The 21,814-nt window shown below is 38.1% G+C and overlaps 1 protein-coding gene across 5 annotated transcripts in view; it reads right to left on the bottom strand.

The window, feature by feature from the left end:
• The window catches only part of PDE4A (phosphodiesterase 4A), a 662,166-nt gene that overhangs the window by 43,953 nt on the left and 596,399 nt on the right, over window positions 1-21,814 (bottom strand). Inside the window, exon 1 of one of the 5 annotated variants that reach the window (XM_063449476.1) lies at window positions 17,277-17,457. The exons of the other annotated variants lie outside the window; for them this stretch is intronic. Coding sequence (XP_063305546.1) covers window positions 17,277-17,342 — 66 coding nt within the window. The 5' untranslated portion in view covers window positions 17,343-17,457. Of the gene's footprint in view, window positions 1-17,276; window positions 17,458-21,814 lie in introns of those variants that run through there. 5 annotated transcript variants of the gene reach the window in all.

Here is a 21,814-nt window from a genome sequence, read left to right as displayed (position 1 = left end):
CTGCGCTGTATAATGATACTGAGTATCTATACACTGATAATGAACACACTGCGCTGTATAATAACACTGAGTATCTATACACCGATAATGAACACACTGCGCTGTATAATAATACTGAGTATCTATACACTGATAATGAACACACTGCGCTGTATAATGATACTGAGTATCTATATACTGATAATGAACACACTGCCCTGTATAATAATACTGAGTATCTATACACTGATAATGAACACACTGCGCTGTATAATAATACTGAGTATCTATACACTGATAATGAACACACTGCGCTGTATAATAATACTGAGTATCTATACACTGATAATGAACACACTGCGCTGTATAATGATACTGAGTATCTATACACTGATAATGAACACGCTGCACTGTATAATAATACTGAGTATCTATACACTGATAATGAACACGCTGCGCTGTATAATGATACTGAGTATCTATACACTGATAATGAACACACTGCGCTGTATAATAATACTGAGTATCTATACACTGATAATGAACACACTGCGCTGTATAATAATACTGAGTATCTATACACTGATAATGAACACACTGCGCTGTATAATAATACTGAGTATCTATACACTGATAATGAACACGCTGCGCTGTATAATAATACTGAGTATCTATACACTGATAATGAACAGACTGCGCTGTATAATAATACTGAGTATCTATACACTGATAATGAACACACTGCGCTGTATAATAATACTGAGTATCTATACACTGATAATGAACACACTGCGCTGTATAATAATACTGAGTATCTATACACTGATAATGAACACACTGCGCTGTATAATGATACTGAGTATCTATACACTGATAATAAACACACTGCGCTGTATAATAATACTGAGTATCTATACACTGATAATGAACACACTGCGCTGTATAATAATACTGAGTATCTATACACTGATAATGAACACACTGCGCTGTATAATGATACTGAGTATCTATACACTGATAATGAACACACTGCGCTGTATAATAATACTGAGTATCTATACACTGATAATGAACACGCTGCGCTGTATAATAATACTGAGTATCTAAACACTGATAATGAACACACTGCGCTGTATAATAATACTGAGTATCTATACACTGATAATGAACACACTGCGCTGTATAATGATACTGAGTATCTATACACTGATAATGAACACACTGCGCTGTATAATAATACTGAGTATCTATACACTGATAATGAACACGCTGCGCTGTATAATGATAATGAGTATCTATACACTCATAATGAACACACTGCACTGTATAATAATACTGAGTATCTATACACTGATAATGAACACACTGCGCTGTATAATGATACTGAGTATCTATACACTGATAATGAACACACTGCGCTGTATAATAATACTGAGTATCTATACACTGATAATGAACACACTGCGCTGTATAATGATACTGAGTATCTATACACTGATAATGAACACGCTGCGCTGTATAATAATACTGAGTATCTATACACTGATAATGAGCACACTGCGCTGTATAATAATACTCAGTATCTATACACTGATAATGAACACACTGCGCTGTATAATAATCGTGAGTATCTATACACTGATAATGAACACACTGCGCTGTATAATAATCGTGAGTATCTATACACTGATAATGAACACACTGCGCTGTATAATAATACTCAGTATCTATACACTGATAATGAACACACTGCGCTGTATAATAATCGTGAGTATCTATACACTGATAATGAACACACTGCGCTGTATAATAATACTCAGTATCTATACACTGATACTGAACACACTGCGCTGTATAATAATACTCAGTATCTATACACTGATAATGAACACACTGCGCTGTATAATAATCGTGAGTATCTATACACTGATAATGAACACACTGCGCTGTATAATAATACTGAGTATCTATACACTGATAATGAACACACTGCGCTGTATAATGATACTGAGTATCTATACACTGATAATGAACACACTGCACCGTATAATAATACTGAGAATCTATACACTGATAATGAACACGCTGTGCTGTACAATAATACTGAGAATCTATACACTGATAATGACCACGCTGCGCTGTATAATAATACTGAGTATCTAAACACTGATAATGAACACACTGCGCTGTATAATAATACTGAGTATCTATACACTGATAATGAACACACTGCGCTGTATAATGATACTGAGTATCTATACACTGATAATGAACACACTGCGCTGTATAATAATACTGAGTATCTATACACTGATAATGAACACGCTGCGCTGTATAATAATACTGAGTATCTAAACACTGATAATGAACACACTGCGCTGTATAATAATACTGAGTATCTATACACTGATAATGAACACACTGCGCTGTATAATGATACTGAGTATCTATACACTGATAATGAACACACTGCGCTGTATAATAATACTGAGTATCTATACACTGATAATGAACACGCTGCGCTGTATAATGATAATGAGTATCTATACACTGATAATGAACACACTGCACTGTATAATAATACTGAGTATCTATACACTGATAATGAACACACTGCGCTGTATAATGATACTGAGTATCTATACACTGATAATGAACACACTGCGCTGTATAATAATACTGAGTATCTATACACTGATAATGAACACACTGCGCTGTATAATGATACTGAGTATCTATACACTGATAATGAACACGCTGCGCTGTATAATAATACTGAGTATCTATACACTGATAATGAGCACACTGCGCTGTATAATAATACTCAGTATCTATACACTGATAATGAACACACTGCGCTGTATAATAATCGTGAGTATCTATACACTGATAATGAACACACTGCGCTGTATAATAATCGTGAGTATCTATACACTGATAATGAACACACTGCGCTGTATAATAATACTCAGTATCTATACACTGATAATGAACACACTGCGCTGTATAATAATCGTGAGTATCTATACACTGATAATGAACACACTGCGCTGTATAATAATACTCAGTATCTATACACTGATACTGAACACACTGCGCTGTATAATAATACTCAGTATCTATACACTGATAATGAACACACTGCGCTGTATAATAATCGTGAGTATCTATACACTGATAATGAACACACTGCGCTGTATAATAATACTGAGTATCTATACACTGATAATGAACACACTGCGCTGTATAATGATACTGAGTATCTATACACTGATAATGAACACGCTGTGCTGTATAATAATACTGAGTATCTATACACTGATAATGAACACACTGCCCTGTATAATAACACTGAGTATCTATACACTGATAATGAACACACTGCGCTGTATAATAATACTGAGTATCTATACACTGATAATGAACACACTGCGCTGTATAATGATACTGAGTATCTATACACTGATAATGAACACACTGCACCGTATAATAATACTGAGAATCTATACACTGATAATGAACACGCTGTGCTGTACAATAATACTGAGAATCTATACACTGATAATGACCACGCTGCGCTGTATAATAATACTGAGTATCTAAACACTGATAATGAACACGCTGCGCTGTATAATAATCCTGAGTATCTATACACTGATAATGAACACGCTGCGCTGTATAATAATACTGGGTATCTATACACTGATAATGAACACACTGCGCTGTATAATAATACTGAGTATCTATACACTGATAATAAACACACTGCGCAGTATAATAATACTGAGTATCTATACACTGATAATGAACACGCTGCGTTGTATAATAATCCTGAGTATCTATACACTGATAATGAACACGCTGCGCTGTATAATAATACTGAGTATCTATACACTGATAATGAACACACTGCGCTGTATAATAATACTCAGTATCTATACACTGATAATGAACACACTGCGCTGTATAATGATACTGAGTATCTATACACTGATAATGAACACGCTGTGCTGTATAATAATACTGAGTATCTATACACTGATAATGAACACACTGCCCTGTATAATAACACTGAGTATCTATACACTGATAATGAACACACTGCGCTGTATAATAATACTGAGTATCTATACACTGATAATGAACACACTGCGCTGTATAATGATACTGAGTATCTATACACTGATAATGAACACACTGCACCGTATAATAATACTGAGAATCTATACACTGATAATGAACACGCTGCGCTGTACAATAATACTGAGAATCTATACACTGACAATGAACACGCTGCGCTGTATAATAATACTGAGTATCTAAACACTGATAATGAACACGCTGCGCTGTATAATAATACTGAGTATCTATACACTGATAATGAACACGCTGCGCTGTATAATAATACTGGGTATCTATACACTGATAATGAACACACTGCGCTGTATAATAATACTGAGTATCTATACACTGATAATAAACACACTGCGCAGTATAATAATACTGAGTATCTATACACTGATAATGAACACGCTGCGCTGTATAATAATCCTGAGTATCTATACACTGATAATGAACACGCTGCGCTGTATAATAATACTGAGTATCTATACACTGATAATGAACACACTGTATAATGATACTGAGTATCTATACACTGATAATGAACACACTGCCCTGTATAATAATCATGAGTATCTATACACTGATAATGAACACGCTGCACTGTATAATAATACTGAGTATCTATACACTGATAATGAACACACTGCGCTGTATAATAACACTGAGTATCTATACACTGATAATGAACACACTGCACTGTATAATGATACTGAGTATCTATACACTGATAATGAACACACTGTATAATGATACTGAGTATCTATAGACTGCTAATGAACACACTGCCCTGTATAATAACACTGAGTATCTATACACTGATAATGAACACACTGCACTGTATAATGATACTGAGTATCTATACACTGATAATGAACACACTGTATAATGATACTGAGTATCTATACACTGCTAATGAACACACTGCCCTGTATAATAACAATGAGTATCTATACACTGATAATGAACACACTACGCTGTATAATAATACTGAGTATCTATACACTGATAATGAACACACTGCGCTGTATAATAATAGAGTATTTATATACTGATAATAAACATACTGCAATGTATAATAATACTGAGTATCTATATAATACTGATAATGAACACACTGCGCTGTATAATAATACTCAGTATCTATACACTGATAATGAACACACTGCGCTGTATAATAATACTCAGTATCTATACACTGATAATGAACACACTGCGCTGTATAATGATACTGAGTATCTATACACTGATAATGAACACACTGCCCTGTATAATAACACTGAGTATCTATACACTGATAATGAACACACTGCGCTGTATAATAATACTGAGTATCTATACACTGATAATGAACACACTGCGCTGTATAATGATACTGAGTATCTATACACTGATAATGAACACACTGCACCGTATAATACTGAGAATCTATACACTGATAATGAACACGCTGCGCTGTACAATAATACTGAGAATCTATACACTGATAATGAACACGCTGCGCTGTATAATAATACTGAGTATCTAAACACTGATAATGAACACGCTGCGCTGTATAATAATACTGAGTATCTATACACTGATAATGAACACACTGCGCTGTATAATAATACTGAGTATCTATACACTGATAATAAACACACTGCGCAGTATAATAATACTGAGTATCTATACACTGATAATGAACACGCTGCGCTGTATAATAATCCTGAGTATCTATACACTGATAATGAACACACTGCCCTGTATAATAACACTGAGTATCTATACACTGATAATGAACACACTGCGCTGTATAATAATACTGAGTATCTATACACTGATAATGAACACACTGCGCTGTATAATGATACTGAGTATCTATACACTGATAATGAACACACTGCACTGTATAATAATACTGAGTATCTATACACTGATAATGAACACACTGCACCGTATAATAATACTGAGAATCTATACACTGATAATGAACACGCTGCGCTGTACAATAATACTGAGAATCTATACACTGACAATGAACACGCTGCGCTGTATAATAATCCTGAGTATCTAAACACTGATAATGAACACGCTCCGCTGTATAATAATACTGAGTATCTATACACTGATAATGAACACGCTGCGCTGTATAATAATACTGGGTATCTATACACTGATAATGAACACACTGCGCTGTATAATAATACTGAGTATCTATACACTGATAATAAACACACTGCGCAGTATAATAATACTGAGTATCTATACACTGATAATGAACACGCTGCGCTGTATAATAATCCTGAGTATCTATACACTGATAATGAACACGCTGCGCTGTATAATAATACTGAGTATCTATACACTGATAATGAACACACTGTATAATGATACTGAGTATCTATACACTGATAATGAACACACTGCCCTGTATAATAATACTGAGTATCTATACACTGATAATGAACACGCTGCACTGTATAATAATACTGAGTATCTATACACTGATAATGAACACACTGCGCTGTATAATAACACTGAGTATCTATACACTGATAATGAACACACTGCACTGTATAATGATACTGAGTATCTATACACTGATAATGAACACACTGTATAATGATACTGAGTATCTATACACTGCTAATGAACACACTGCCCTGTATAATAACAATGAGTATCTATACACTGATAATGAACACACTGCGCTGTATAATAATACTGAGTATCTATACACTGATAATGAACACACTGCGCTGTATAATAATAGAGTATTTATATACTGATAATAAACATACTGCAATGTATAATAATACTGAGTATCTATATAATACTGATAATGAACACACTGCGCTGTATAATAATACTCAGTATCTATACACTGATAATGAACACACTGCGCTGTATAATAATACTCAGTATCTATACACTGATAATGAACACACTGCGTTGTATAATGATACTGAGTATCTATACACTGATAATGAACACGCTGTGCTGTATAATAATACTGAGTATCTATACACTGATAATGAACACACTGCGCTGTATAATAATACTGAGTATCTATACACTGATAATGAACACACTGCGCTGTATAATGATACTGAGTATCTATACACTGATAATGAACACACTGCACCGTATAATAATACTGAGAATCTATACACTGATAATGAACACGCTGCGCTGTACAATAATACTGAGAATCTATACACTGATAATGAACACGCTGCGCTGTATAATAATACTGAGTATCTAAACACTGATAATGAACACGCTGCGCTGTATAATAATACTGAGTATCTATACACTGATAATGAACACACTGCGCTGTATAATAATACTGAGTATCTATACACTGATAATAAACACACTGCGCAGTATAATAATACTGAGTATCTATACACTGATAATGAACACGCTGCGCTGTATAATAATCCTGAGTATCTATACACTGATAATGAACACGCTGCGCTGTATAATAATACTGAGTATCTATACACTGATAATGAACACACTGCGCTGTATAATAATACTCAGTATCTATACACTGATAATGAACACACTGCGCTGTATAATGATACTGAGTATCTATACACTGATAATGAACACGCTGTGCTGTATAATAATACTGAGTATCTATACACTGATAATGAACACACTGCCCTGTATAATAACACTGAGTATCTATACACTGATAATGAACACACTGCGCTGTATAATAATACTGAGAATCTATACACTGATAATGAACACGCTGCGCTGTACAATAATACTGAGAATCTATACACTGACAATGAACACGCTGCGCTGTATAATAATACTGAGTATCTAAACACTGATAATGAACACGCTGCGCTGTATAATAATACTGAGTATCTATACACTGATAATGAACACGCTGCGCTGTATAATAATACTGGGTATCTATACACTGATAATGAACACACTGCGCTGTATAATAATACTGAGTATCTATACACTGATAATAAACACACTGCGCAGTATAATAATACTGAGTATCTATACACTGATAATGAACACGCTGCGCTGTATAATAATCCTGAGTATCTATACACTGATAATGAACACGCTGCGCTGTATAATAATACTGAGTATCTATACACTGATAATGAACACACTGTATAATGATACTGAGTATCTATACACTGATAATGAACACACTGCCCTGTATAATAATACTGAGTATCTATACACTGATAATGAACACGCTGCACTGTATAATAATACTGAGTATCTATACACTGATAATGAACACACTGCGCTGTATAATAACACTGAGTATCTATACACTGATAATGAACACACTGCACTGTATAATGATACTGAGTATCTATACACTGATAATGAACACACTGTATAATGATACTGAGTATCTATAGACTGCTAATGAACACACTGCCCTGTATAATAACAATGAGTATCTATACACTGATAATGAACACACTGCGCTGTATAATAATACTGAGTATCTATACACTGATAATGAACACGCTGCACTGTATAATAATACTGAGTATCTATACACTGATAATGAACACACTGCGCTGTATAATAACACTGAGTATCTATACACTGATAATGAACACACTGCACTGTATAATGATACTGAGTATCTGTACACTGATAATGAACACACTGTATAATGATACTGAGTATCTATACACTGCTAATGAACACACTGCCCTGTATAATAACAATGAGTATCTATACACTGATAATGAACACACTGCGCTGTATAATAATACTGAGTATCTATACACTGATAATGAACACACTGCGCTGTATAATAATAGAGTATTTATATACTGATAATAAACATACTGCAATGTATAATAATACTGAGTATCTATATAATACTGATAATGAACACACTGCGCTGTATAATGATACTGAGTATCTATACACTGATAATAAACACACTGTATAATAATACTGAGTATCTATACACTGATAATGAACACTCTGTATAATAATACTGAGTATCTATACACTGATAATGAACACACTGCGCTGTATAATAATACTGAGTATCTACACACTGATAATTAACACACTGCACTGTATACTAATACTGATAATCTATACACTGATAATGAACACACTGCGTTGTATAATAATACTGAGTATCTATACACTGATAATGAACACGCTGCACTGTATAATGATACTGAGTATCTATGCACTGATAAGGAACACACTGCACTATATAATAATACTATCTATACACTGATAATGAACACACTGCGCTGTATAATGATCGAGGAGTATCTATACACTGATAATAAACACACAGCACTGTATAATAATAATGGGTATTTATACACTCATAATGTAGACACTGCGCTGTATAATAACACGCTGTGCTTTATAATAATACTGAATATCTATACACTGATAATGAACACACTGCACAGTATAATAATACAATATCTACCAAGTGTCTCTTTAAAGGATGGGCTATTTTGGGCTCAAATCAATGTTTTGTTTGTTCCAATGTGCCTCTATTATAGAAGCTCCATATTGTTTATGTCAGGTGCAGACTGGGACAAAAACTAAGGCCGGAAAGTAAAAGGCAACTTAGCCAAAAAGGAGGGGTTGGGCCAGAAAGAGGGTGTGCTGGTGCCCCTAGTAGTGGGGTACCACAGGACAAAAGTGGTACAGAACTGTTAAAGTGTGTTGTGCATGTGTGGGGATGCTCCCTGTGGTGCTGTATGTGTTTGATCGCATGTGTGTATTGGAAGTGTTGAAGTGTGTGTGTCAGAGGTGTATTTACCGCGTGGCTGACAAGGCAAAAAAAAAAAATCTGCCCCCCAATCACCCTGGCAAATGCCTTGCCAGCCTCTAGTCCTGGGGGCCAGGGACCCCCGCCGAGGCTGGCATGTACTAATGTTGCGGGAGGCGAGGGAGCCTTCTCCCCTGCTCAGCTCCCTCACGCGCACAGCGGTGACGTCACTCCGGCATCACTAAGAGGTGCGCGAGGGCACCCGGCTCCACCGCTCACCTGTCTGCCAGACCTCCCGACCGCCCGCCAAGCTGCAGCCAGCCCCACTGGACCACAGGGAAAAATCCACTCCAGCACTCCCAAAGGCTTGGTGGATTGAAACTTCATTTTTTTTTATTGTGAGTGTGTTAGTGTGTGTATCTGTTGGGGAGTGTTAGTGTGTGTCTGTTGGTGAGTGTTCGTGTCTGTCTGTTAGTGAGTGTGTGTTAGTGAGTGTCTGTTAGTGAGTGTGTGTGTTAGTTTGTGTTTGTTAGTGTATCAATTAGTGAGTGTGTGTGTTTGTAAGTTTTAGTATGTCTGTTAGTGAGTCTTAGTGTGTCTGTTAATGAGTGTATCTGTTAGTGAGTGTGTTAGTGGGTGTCTGTTAGTGAGTGTTCGTGTGTGTCTGCTAGAGTGTGTATCTGTTAGTGAGTGTGTGTCTGTCACAGAGTGTATACATGTTTGTCAGTGAGTGTGTATGTGTCTGTCGGTGAATGCGTATCTGTCATTTAGTGTATATGTGTGTCTGTCTGTGAATGTGAGTGTGTGTAACTGTGAATGAGTAACTGTGTATGTGTGTGTTGGTTAAATAAAGTGTGTGACAATGACTGTGTATCTGTGAGTGTATATCAGTGCATGCATCAGTGAGGGCGTGTGTCTGTCAGGCAAGAGAAATTTGGCTGGGGCGGTACCTGAGTTTTGTCATGCCTAGGGCAGCACAAAACCAGAAACACACATAGTATATCAATGCATTTCTATGGGGAACACACTGTGCAGCACTGACACAGGAAGCACCTCTAGTGACCGTCCGAGTGACGGTCACTAGGAAGCAATGTAAATACGGCCTTCTCTCTGAAAAGGCAATGTTTACATTGGAAAGTATGAAGGGACAGGCTATAGACACCAGAACCACTAAATTAAGTTGTCGTGGTCCTGGTGACTAGAGTGTCCCTTTAAGAATTGTATTTTAAAATCTGGCTCCTAACTTTTTAAGTGGCTTCTAGATTCAAAGGCAATTTGTCAAGCCCTACATTATACACAGTGCGGCCTCCTCTTGGGTGGTATCCTAGTAATATCTCTATATATACAGCTACGCCCCCTCTGGGGTGGGATCCTAGTAATATCTGTATTTATGCAGCTCCTTTCTATTACATTATACACAGCGCAGCCCCCTCTGGGATGGGATCCTAGTAATACCTGTATTTATACAGCTTCTTTCTATTACATTATAAACAGCGCAGCCCCCTCTGGGGTGGGATCCTAGTAATATCTGTATTTATACAGCTCCTTTCTATTACATTATACACAGCGTAGCCCCCTCTGGGGTGGGATCCTAGTAATATCTGTATTTATACAGCTCCTTTCTATTACATTATACACAGCGCAGCCCCCTCTGGGGTGGGATCCTAGTAATATCTGTATTCATACAGCTCCTTTCTATTACATTATACACAGTGCAGCCCCCTCTGGGGTGGGATCCTAGTAATATCTGTATTTATACAGCTCCTTTCTATTACATTATACACAGCGCGGCCCCCTCTGGGGTGGGATCCCAGTAATATCTGTATTTATACAGCTCCTTTCAATTACATTATACACAGCGCAGCCCCCTCTGGGATGGGATCCTAGTAATATCTGTATTTATACAGCTCCTTTCTATTACATTATACACAGCGCAGCCCTCTCTGGGGTGGGATCCTAGTAATATCTGTATTTATACAACTTCTTTCTATTACATTATACACAGCGCAGCCCCCTCTGGGATGGGATCCTAGTAATATCTGTATTTATACAGCTCCTTTCAATTACATTATACACAGCGCAGCCCCCTCTGGGGTGGGATCCTAGTAATATCTGTATTTATACAGTTCCTATTACATTATACACAGTGCAGCCCCCTCTGGGGTGGGATCCTAGTAATATCTGTATTTATACAGCTCCTTTCTATTACATTATACACAGCGCAGCCCCCTCTGGGGTGGGATCCCAGTAATATCTGTATTTATACAGCTCCTTTCTATTACATTATACACAGCGCAGCCCTCTCTGGGGTGGGATCCTAGTAATATCTGTATTTATACATCTCCTTTCTATTACATTATACACAGTGCAGCCCCCTCTGGGGTGGGATCCTAGTAATATCTGTATTTATATAGCTCCTTTCTATTACATTATACACAGCGCAGCCCCCTCTGGGGTGGGATCCTAGTAATATCTGTATTGATACAGCTCCTTTCTATTACATTATACACAGTGCAGCCCTCTCTGGGGTGGGATCCTAGTAATATCTGTATTTATACAGCTCCTTTCTATTACATTATACACAGCGCAGCCCCCTCTGGGGTGGGATCCTAGTAATATCTGTATTTATACAGCTCCTTTCTATTACATTATACACAGCGTAGCCCCCTCTGGGGTGGGATCCTAGTAATATCTGTATTTATACAACTTCTTTCTATTACATTATACACAGCGCAGCCCCCTCTGGGGTGGGATCCTATTAATATCTGTATTTATACAGCTCCTTTCTATTACATTATACACAGCGTAGCCCCCTCTGGGGTGGGATCCTAGTAATATCTGTATTTATACAGCTCCTTTCAATTACATTATACACAGCGCAGCCCCCTCTGGGGTGGGATCCTAGTCATATCTGTATTTATACAGCTCCTTTCTATTACATTATACACAGTGCAGCCCCCTCTGGGGTGGGATCCTAGTAATATCTGTATTTATACAGCTCCTTTCTATTACATTATACACAGTGCAGCCCCCTCTGGGGTGGGATCCTAGTCATATCTGTATTTATACAGCTCCTTTCTATTACATTATACACAGTGCAGCCCCCTCTGGGGTGGGATCCTAGTAATATCTGTATTTATACAGCTCCTTTCTATTACATTATACACAGCGCAGCCCCCTCTGGGATGGGATCCTAGTAATATCTGTATTTATACAGCTCCTTTTTATTACATTATACACAGCGCAGCCCCCTCTGGGGTGGGATCCTAGTAATATCTGTATTTATACAGCTCCTTTCAATTACATTATACACAGCGCAGCCCCCTCTGGGGTGGGATCCCAGTAATATCTGTATTTATACAGCTCCTTTCTATTACATTATACACAGCGCAGCCCCCTCTGGGGTGGGATCCTAGTAATATCTGTATTTATACAGCTCCTTTCTATTACATTATACACAGCGCAGCCCCCTCTGGGGTGGGATCCTAGTAATATCTGTATTTATACAGCTCCTTTCTATTACATTATACACAGCGCAGCCCCCTCTGGGGTGGGATCCTAGTAATATCTGTATTGATACAGCTCCTTTCTATTACATTATACACAGCGTAGCCCCCTCTGGGGTGGGATCCTAGTAATATATGTATTTATACAGCTCCTTTCTATTACATTATACACATCACAGCCCCCTCTGGGGTGGAATCCTAGTAATATCTGTATTTATACAGCTCCGTTCTATTACATTATACACAGCGCAGCCCCCTCTGGAGTGGGATCCTAGTAATATCTGTATTTATACAGCTCCTTTCTATTACATTATACACAGCGCAGCCCCCTCTGGGGTGGGATCCTAGTAATACCTGTATTTATACAGCTCCTTTTTATTACATTATACATAGCGCAGCCCCCTCTGGGGTGGGATCCTAGTAATATCTGTATTTATACAGCTTCTTTCTATTACATTATACACAGTGCAGCCCCCTCTGGGGTGGGATCCTAGTAATATCTGTATTTATACAGCTCCTTTCTATTACATTATACACAGCGCAGCCCCCTCTGGGGTGGGATCCTAGTTATATCTGTATTCATATAGCTCCTTTCTATTACATTATACACAGCGCAGCCCCCTCTGGGATGGGATCCTAGTAATATCTGTATTTATACAGCTCCTTTTTATTACATTATACACAGCGCAGCCCCCTCTGGGGTGGGATCCTAGTAATATCTGTATTTATACAGCTCCTTTCAATTACATTATACACAGCGCAGCCCCCTCTGGGGTGGGATCCCAGTAATATCTGTATTTATACAGCTCCTTTCTATTACATTATACACAGTGCAGCCCCCTCTGGGGTGGGATCCTAGTAATATCTGTATTTATACAGCTCCTTTCTATTACATTATACACAGTGCAGCCCCCTCTGGGGTGGGATCCTAGTAATATCTGTATTGATACAGCTCCTTTCTATTACATTATACACAGCGCAGCCCCCTCTGGGGTGGGATCCTAGTAATACCTGTATTTATACAGCTCCTTTCTATTACATTATACACAGCGCAGCCCCCTCTGGAGTGGGATCCTAGTAATATCTGTATTTATACAGCTCCTTTCTATTACATTATACACAGCGCAGCCCCCTCTGGGGTGGGATCCTAGTAATATCTGTATTTATACAGCTCCTTTCTATTACATTATACACAGTGCAGCCCCCTCTGGGGTGGGATCCTAGTAATATCTGTATTTATACAGCTCCTTTCAATTACATTATACACAGCGCAGCCCCCTCTGGGGTGGGATCCCAGTAATATCTGTATTTATACAGCTCCTTTCTATTACATTATACACAGTGCAGCCCCCTCTGGGGTGGGATCCTAGTAATATCTGTATTTATACAGCTCCTTTCTATTACATTATACACAGTGCAGCCCCCTCTGGGGTGGGATCCTAGTAATATCTGTATTGATACAGCTCCTTTCTATTACATTATACACAGCGTAGCCCCCTCTGGGGTGGGATCCTAGTAATATATGTATTTATACAGCTCCTTTCTATTACATTATACACAGCGCAGCCCCCTCTGGGGTGGGATCCTAGTAATATCTGTATTGATACAGCTCCTTTCTATTACATTATACACAGCGCAGCCCCCTCTGGGGTGGGATCCTAGTAATATCTGTATTTATACAGATCTTTTATATTATACATAGGCGGAACTATTTAACCATGTAAGGCTTCCATGACTACAATATTAAATATGCATGTACTTTAAGGAAAATGTCCCTTTAGGATTAGAATATTAATTTAAGGATGTGTGTTAGAGAAGATATTTCTTTTGTCTCAATAAAGTACTCAGACCAAGATAGCTACCGGAAATTGAGCACCTGATAACCTATTCAGAATTGCAGGGCAGTTTCCTGGGCAACTTCAAAATAAACTTTACAGCAACCATGGCAAAATGACAATGCAAACACATTTAATGGGCACGCATACAATATATATTCCAGCAATGTCAATAAGGTCACCAAAGGTCCAGACATAGTGGGGTATTACAAATAAAAGGATTCCAAATATTATACATGTAAAAAAAGCTTAAACAATAAATTGGTTCATCGGAGGACATGTCTTGATGGCTATGTCTTCTCCAAACTGCAGGGAAATTCCCCAATAACCAATCTGGAGAAAGAGCACATGCAGAATTCAATTTTTCTTCTCAGAATATGGACCAAGGGCCTAGTGACCTACCACAAACCACGGGTCATGTTTACCAAGCAATTGTTGGCTGCCATGCAATTTTCTCTTCAGAATAAATATTATTAGCTCATAGTGTCCTTTAACGCTACTTACAAGGACACAGTCACAAACATTTTATTAGTTGAACATTCAGGGAACCCACTGGGAGCCCATACATTAAGCAATTTTTTTACTGACCACGGACAAAAATAATGAATGGAATCATGTCATTTAAGTGCAACATATGCAACGAGAACTCGAGATGTTGTGAAGGACAGGTGGTTAAGCCATACTTAGCAAACTCTAGACACTGTTAAGTTTGAAGTTCACTAGCATTAAGAAGGGTCTAGAAGAATCAACTGAAGGCCTTGTACTTTTTAGCCAGTAAGTCTGCCCTAAATATAAAAAGTTATACTCCTCTGGGACTTCGTAGCCCAAATTTTCCATTATTATGATCACACGTCATTTTCATGAAGCTCCGGATGGCTCTCCGTAGGTCACTAAATTAATGATTTAACACAAATGAACTTTTAGACTTATTAAGGAAAAATCAGAGACTTAAACCCCTGTATATGAACCCGTGGCCTCAGTTGAAAAGTAATGCTCCAAGACAGTATTAAACGTGAAGGAAATATTGCAAAGGTCTGCAGTCAGTAATATATTTTCTAATTCCTGATGACATGATATGAACTAAGGTGAGAAAATAATCAATGGTTATTACCATACTCAGATTACCTGCTTTAAAGTACGACTAATGAAAAAAAGGTTCAAACAAAGTGATTTCTCAAAGAACTAGGAAGAAAAACTATAAAATGTAAGAAAAATTCCCAAAGAGGACAAAGGAAGGTCAAACCTAGAGGGGAAAGAGGAAGTAGCAAGCCTTGATGTGTGAGACTTTGTGGTCATATAATTCTGCAGGGTTAGCAAAGAAAGACAATTTATAGAAAACATAGTGTAAGAGCCAATTTAGGAAGGCCAAAAAAAGAATGTAATACAGGGTGATGGCAGAGTGTAAGGACAATGTTTACACATAGCTGGATCCCCTCTGGGGAATTTGCTTAACCTGGAATTGTAGGAAATTTCAAATATGTGGACAGAATGGCCCAAACTGGAAAAATCCCCCAAATAAGCTACTTTTCCCAGCTTGTTGATTTGTTGTAAAATTTGCAAATCTGTGTGAATTGTCCACAATTCCAGGTTGGTAAAAAACTACCAACTGTATTTAGACTGAATTGAATTCATTATTTTTTAGGCTTACACTTACATATACTCTGACATATCAATTCAAGGTGAAATTAATTGGCTCACTCCATTTGTAAGGCTGTGGGGCCACTAGATCCTGTGCTGGCTTTATAAACATGCTACATTTTGAATACATTGATTTGAGTACATTCTTTATGCCAAACAAGTCCTGGAGAATAAAACGAGAAGTGGACTGAATGATTTTGTTCAAGTTTCAGGTGTCTGGGAGCCGAGTAAACACAAGATACCCACTATGGTACTGTTGGCTACTTTGGCACCCAGATACATTTGAACATGCCCCATGATGGACCGTTAGCCTTAGGGTTCAGAAACATTTGGGTTGCCAAGCTTAGGCCCCACTGCTCTATGGTCCGGTGGGAGGGAGTATGAAGAGAAGAGAGACGTATATCCATTTATTTAAAAAAAAAACAAAAAAACATATATATGTATTTTTTTTATTTTTTTTACCTGGTCCCACCAACCAACTAGCCATGGTCTGGAGCATGTTTCACAGAAAAAGTCTACCAAGGGCATGTTTCAATCCTGTCTAGATGTATCCGATGGAATCCAGGCTGCAGCTCGTGAATGGAAAAAGGTGCAAAAAGAGATGCAAATATGCTGTACGATGCTCCAATATATAAATCCGGGGAAGAAAATTAAATGGCAAAATAAAAGGTAATAACAATATAAAATAATTAGAACCCCACCCCCCCCCCCAAAAAAAAATAATGAAAATTGTGGTATCCTTTTAACTTTATATTCCAAAGGCAGAAAAGGAAAAAAATATATATATTTTTGTGTATTTTCAGAAACTGCTAAAAATGAAAATATATACTTTCAAACTTTCTGAATTCCTTCCCTTCCACAGTCTTTGTAATCCGTAAAGCCAAAGTGAAATCCAAACTCTCTCGTAGTATTATTGAATGATGAGAAAAAACATTTCCAGTTTGTGTTTTTTTTTAATAAACCCCCTCCAGAAAAAAAAAAAGTAAACTAAATCTTTTTCTTTCTTTTTTTTAAATTTAACTACACCAGCCAACCCTGTTACCCTCCTAAATTGGTAGATGGGACAGTTTCACAATACTGTACGAGGCTGGGGGAGCAGGTGCTGTAAGCCAAGGGTTAATACCCCAAACTGGTAGTGGCGGAGAAGAAACGATGCCCCTCTCTTGGCATGTGGGAGGCAGAAAACAGGCTATAGGTATTTCCTAAATCCTCCTCCACAGCCTCTTGGATCAAGCCTATAAAATCTACTTCATTCTACTGAAACAATGAATGAGAGGTCCCACACTACACACCCTAAAATCAAATCAAAGGCATCCTACAAAAGAAACATACAAACAAAAAAATCGTAAACACAAAATAAAACATACATTCTAAAATACAGCTAGGCCAGCGATTTTAACCCATCACTAAAGATTTATAAAACCTCACAGCCTCTCTCATATTTTTGTAGGTTACATTTTTATAGCTTTTACCTATTCTTCCACCCCCCCTTGCCCTCCCACCCCCCACCCCTTGTCTTCCTCTTCCTCTTCCTCCGTGTCTTGATATTGGGGGAAGAAAACAAGTCAGGGTTTTGGAGGGCCTATGGAGCTGCAAAATAAGGCCTCTTGCTTCATCCTTAAGTGTAGAAGAGAAGGTTGCATGTTACTGCAGCAGTATCCTTGGGTACCAACTGAAGATGCAGCCTGGATGGTGTGAGGAAGGAGGCAGGATTCCAAACACACACAGATATTAAATAAAGGATTAGTAAAGGTCTCTTTCGGCTCTCTGCCCCTAAGCCAGGAGCTGCCTTCCGTAGGGCCGATCGCCTGCTGACATCCTCTTCTCTGTTATTTGTACATATAGCATACTGCAGTAGGCAGGGATGTGATGTAAAATGGAGAAGGAGGGGGGGGGTGGAGGAGATGGAAGGGAGGGGGTGGGAGGAGAAGAGATGGACCAGCAACGATTCCAGGCATGAGAATCTCACAAGCTCACGATGTATACTTAGTTTTAACCCCTGGAATGCCAGGGAATCATGATAAAACATATATTATTTTTCAAAAGATCCAGATGACATTGTGCAACGTGCTCAAGGCAGATATACTACATAATGTAAGCTGCAGAGGACAAAATATATTTTATTTTGTATAACTGAATGTGCATTATCACTCCATTACAGTGCACAGTTCTGTAGAGCCTTCTATATACACATTATATATATATATATATATATATATATATATATATATATATGAACGAAAATATAATATAAAATAATGTACTGGCAGTATTAGGGCATAAATGACCCGACCTGCCCACAATTGATAGGGGTTACAATTCCCAACCTATTAATTCAGCCCTCCCTTGGTGCTCAAGATCCAGGCTGTCTCTCTCTCCCTAGCAGCCCTCCAGACATGTCAGGCTTCCTGGGAGTATGACTCCCATTAAACCTAGGCAGGACAGGGCTGTATTCCACAGAACACTGGGCTTCTTATGTAGGTCTTGGCCAGTGCCTTGTAATCCCTGGCTGATTATGAGAGCTGTAGACGGAGAGCTGTAATGTGCTTGGCGAGTTCCCCTTGGTGGTGGATTCTCTACGAAGAAGTAGGCACACTCGTTGAGTCTTCCCCTCAGCAGCCGCTGTAACCCGCAGGTTGAGCCCTTGTAATCTTGCCAGATTCAGTAAATGGGAGTTCAAGGTCAGGACTAGGAAGAATAGTGGACAAGACATGCCAGGAATAGTAAATTGAAAAATCAGATAAGATGCACTAACACTCTCAAGGACACGGAGAGGAGTGTAATTGCAGCGGCACAGACGGAGAGGAGGTTTGGCATTTAAATAAGAGGGCCCTAGCACCAATAGCCAATTCAACACTGCCAAATCATGTTTTAGAGGCCGGGACCTAGATAAGAGGCTACTGATATGGAGCAAGAAGGGCACATGTGACAAGTATGAAAGCACAAGAAACCATGGCATCATGGGGGCACAGAGTATGGCTCTAACACTCAAAGACTATACTGAGCCAAGTTCATTGGACTGGTGGAGATACTAAACAATGGCATAGACAGACAGTAATCTACCACACTACCCAAGCAGGAACCAAAGATGCTGAGTATAAGTGTTAGAAGCATGTCGTAGCCTGATGTCAGCCCTTTATTTGGTCTCAATTATATCTTAATTGAGAGAAACCCATTGCCACATTGACAGGGCAGGTTCTCCTGGTTTGTGGAAACTTGCAGACCCCTTGACATCTGGAAACCCATTAGACTGTCTCTTGGTAGGCAGAGGATCTCCAGACCCATATTGCCCTTCCTGTATCGTGGATAAACTGTATCAACTACATTGATAACACAAATATCAGTGTAAAATAAAAGAGCAGTTTCACCATAGTTAAAAAATCTCTTACGCCTTTTCAGATTAACTCTACCAATAAATATATGTGTCATGTATATCTATTACCATATCTGTCAACTATGTTGTTTCTAATGCCTGCATCTTTATTAAAGAATTTTTACTAGTTCTATAGTTCTCCGTGTGCTGATTCCTCAGTATGAAAAATACAAACAGGCCTCAGAAATCTATATTTATTATAGATGCCTACATTACAAATGCATATTCTGATGTGTAAGGCTCCGTATAGGCCCGGTAATGAAGCACCTAAACAAAATTCAAAAACCGTGTTCTGTTTTGTCAGCAACACCAGTGTTAGAGGAAAGAAGAACTTGCAAATAGTTGAATCCCTGGGTATAGGTTTGCTGATATTCCAGCCATAGTTCCCTCCAATCATGTTCTGCCTCATTCATCTTGTAGAATGTAGAGGGATTGTCTTTCTCCACTGTTAAAAACCATCTGGCAAAAATCACATGTTTTGTTTTCCAAGACAATTTGCTTGTGTAAAGAAATGTTTCAAGAAATTCTGCGTTGAAGAAGCATACATTTTTATAGACAGAATGTGTTGAATGCATCTAAAAGGCTTTAGTTAAAAAAAAAAACAAAAAAAAACAGCAAATCTTCCCGTGAAGAAAGCTCAGAAATATTTCAAGTTCTCCTTTGTTGTTTTGACATAACTTGACTAAACAGAACTGGAGTTAAACTTGTCTTGTCAATGTATTCTGGATTGACCTTGAAAAGGTCAAATGGTCACACTGACAAGACCACAGAGGCCATTTCCTTGGAGTTGCCCACAGAAACCATTTCCTTGGAGTTGCCTTGACCACAATCAAATATTGTCATCACCATCTACGCAAGTCTTATAGAAGTAGCTAATTTCTGGATTTTATTATTCTAGAACCATATTTAGAAAGAACTTAACATACAGTATAATAAAATAGACAGTAAAAAATACAGATTCTCATAACTGCACCCACAAAAAGCATCAAGTGGAACCTTTTCCATTATTTTCATCAGTCAACTACAACACAAAATAGACCACCATAATTCTAAAAAAAGTTTTGACGTAAAAAAGCAGAAGGAGCTCACACACTGTTCACTTATGTCCCCAATGCCAAACCATATTGATTGTGCAAGTTTGCAGAGCACCTAAAAGTCAAATGTTCTGAGCCATATCTACAGTTTTGTGCTCAACTCATGACCAACATTCTAGAACCATATGATTAGCCAGTGATATCTCTGGTGTTTAGAACTCAGTAAGCAGGAAATCTTCATTTTACCAGGACATCACACCCTCTGTATGATTAGTCACAGCAGCCTTAAACCACAATTACCGAATGTCCTCTGTGAAAGCCCATAATGTAAAAACAGCCAGTTTCTGTGGCAAATCAAAAAGCAAATGCATTCATACAACTACAGACTCACCTAAACAAAATTGTGCAGCATCATAAAAAAAGGTCTATATCTGAACTGACACAGAGCCTTCGGAAAGTTTACCAGAATGCCATGTGTGAAAGGCTATGAAACCACCATGGGATCCACAAATCATTCTCCACATGCTCCTAGAATCCTTTGCAATGACCTGCCACAGCACAGGAATTCTCAACAAATGTACTAAATCCTCCTT

Source organism: Pelobates fuscus, chromosome 3, assembly GCF_036172605.1.
Source record: "Pelobates fuscus isolate aPelFus1 chromosome 3, aPelFus1.pri, whole genome shotgun sequence".
In the NCBI taxonomy this organism is placed as follows: Eukaryota; Metazoa; Chordata; class Amphibia; order Anura; family Pelobatidae; genus Pelobates; species Pelobates fuscus.
Note: the sequence above shows the minus strand (reverse complement) of the source record. Positions and strands in the feature narration are given on the sequence as shown.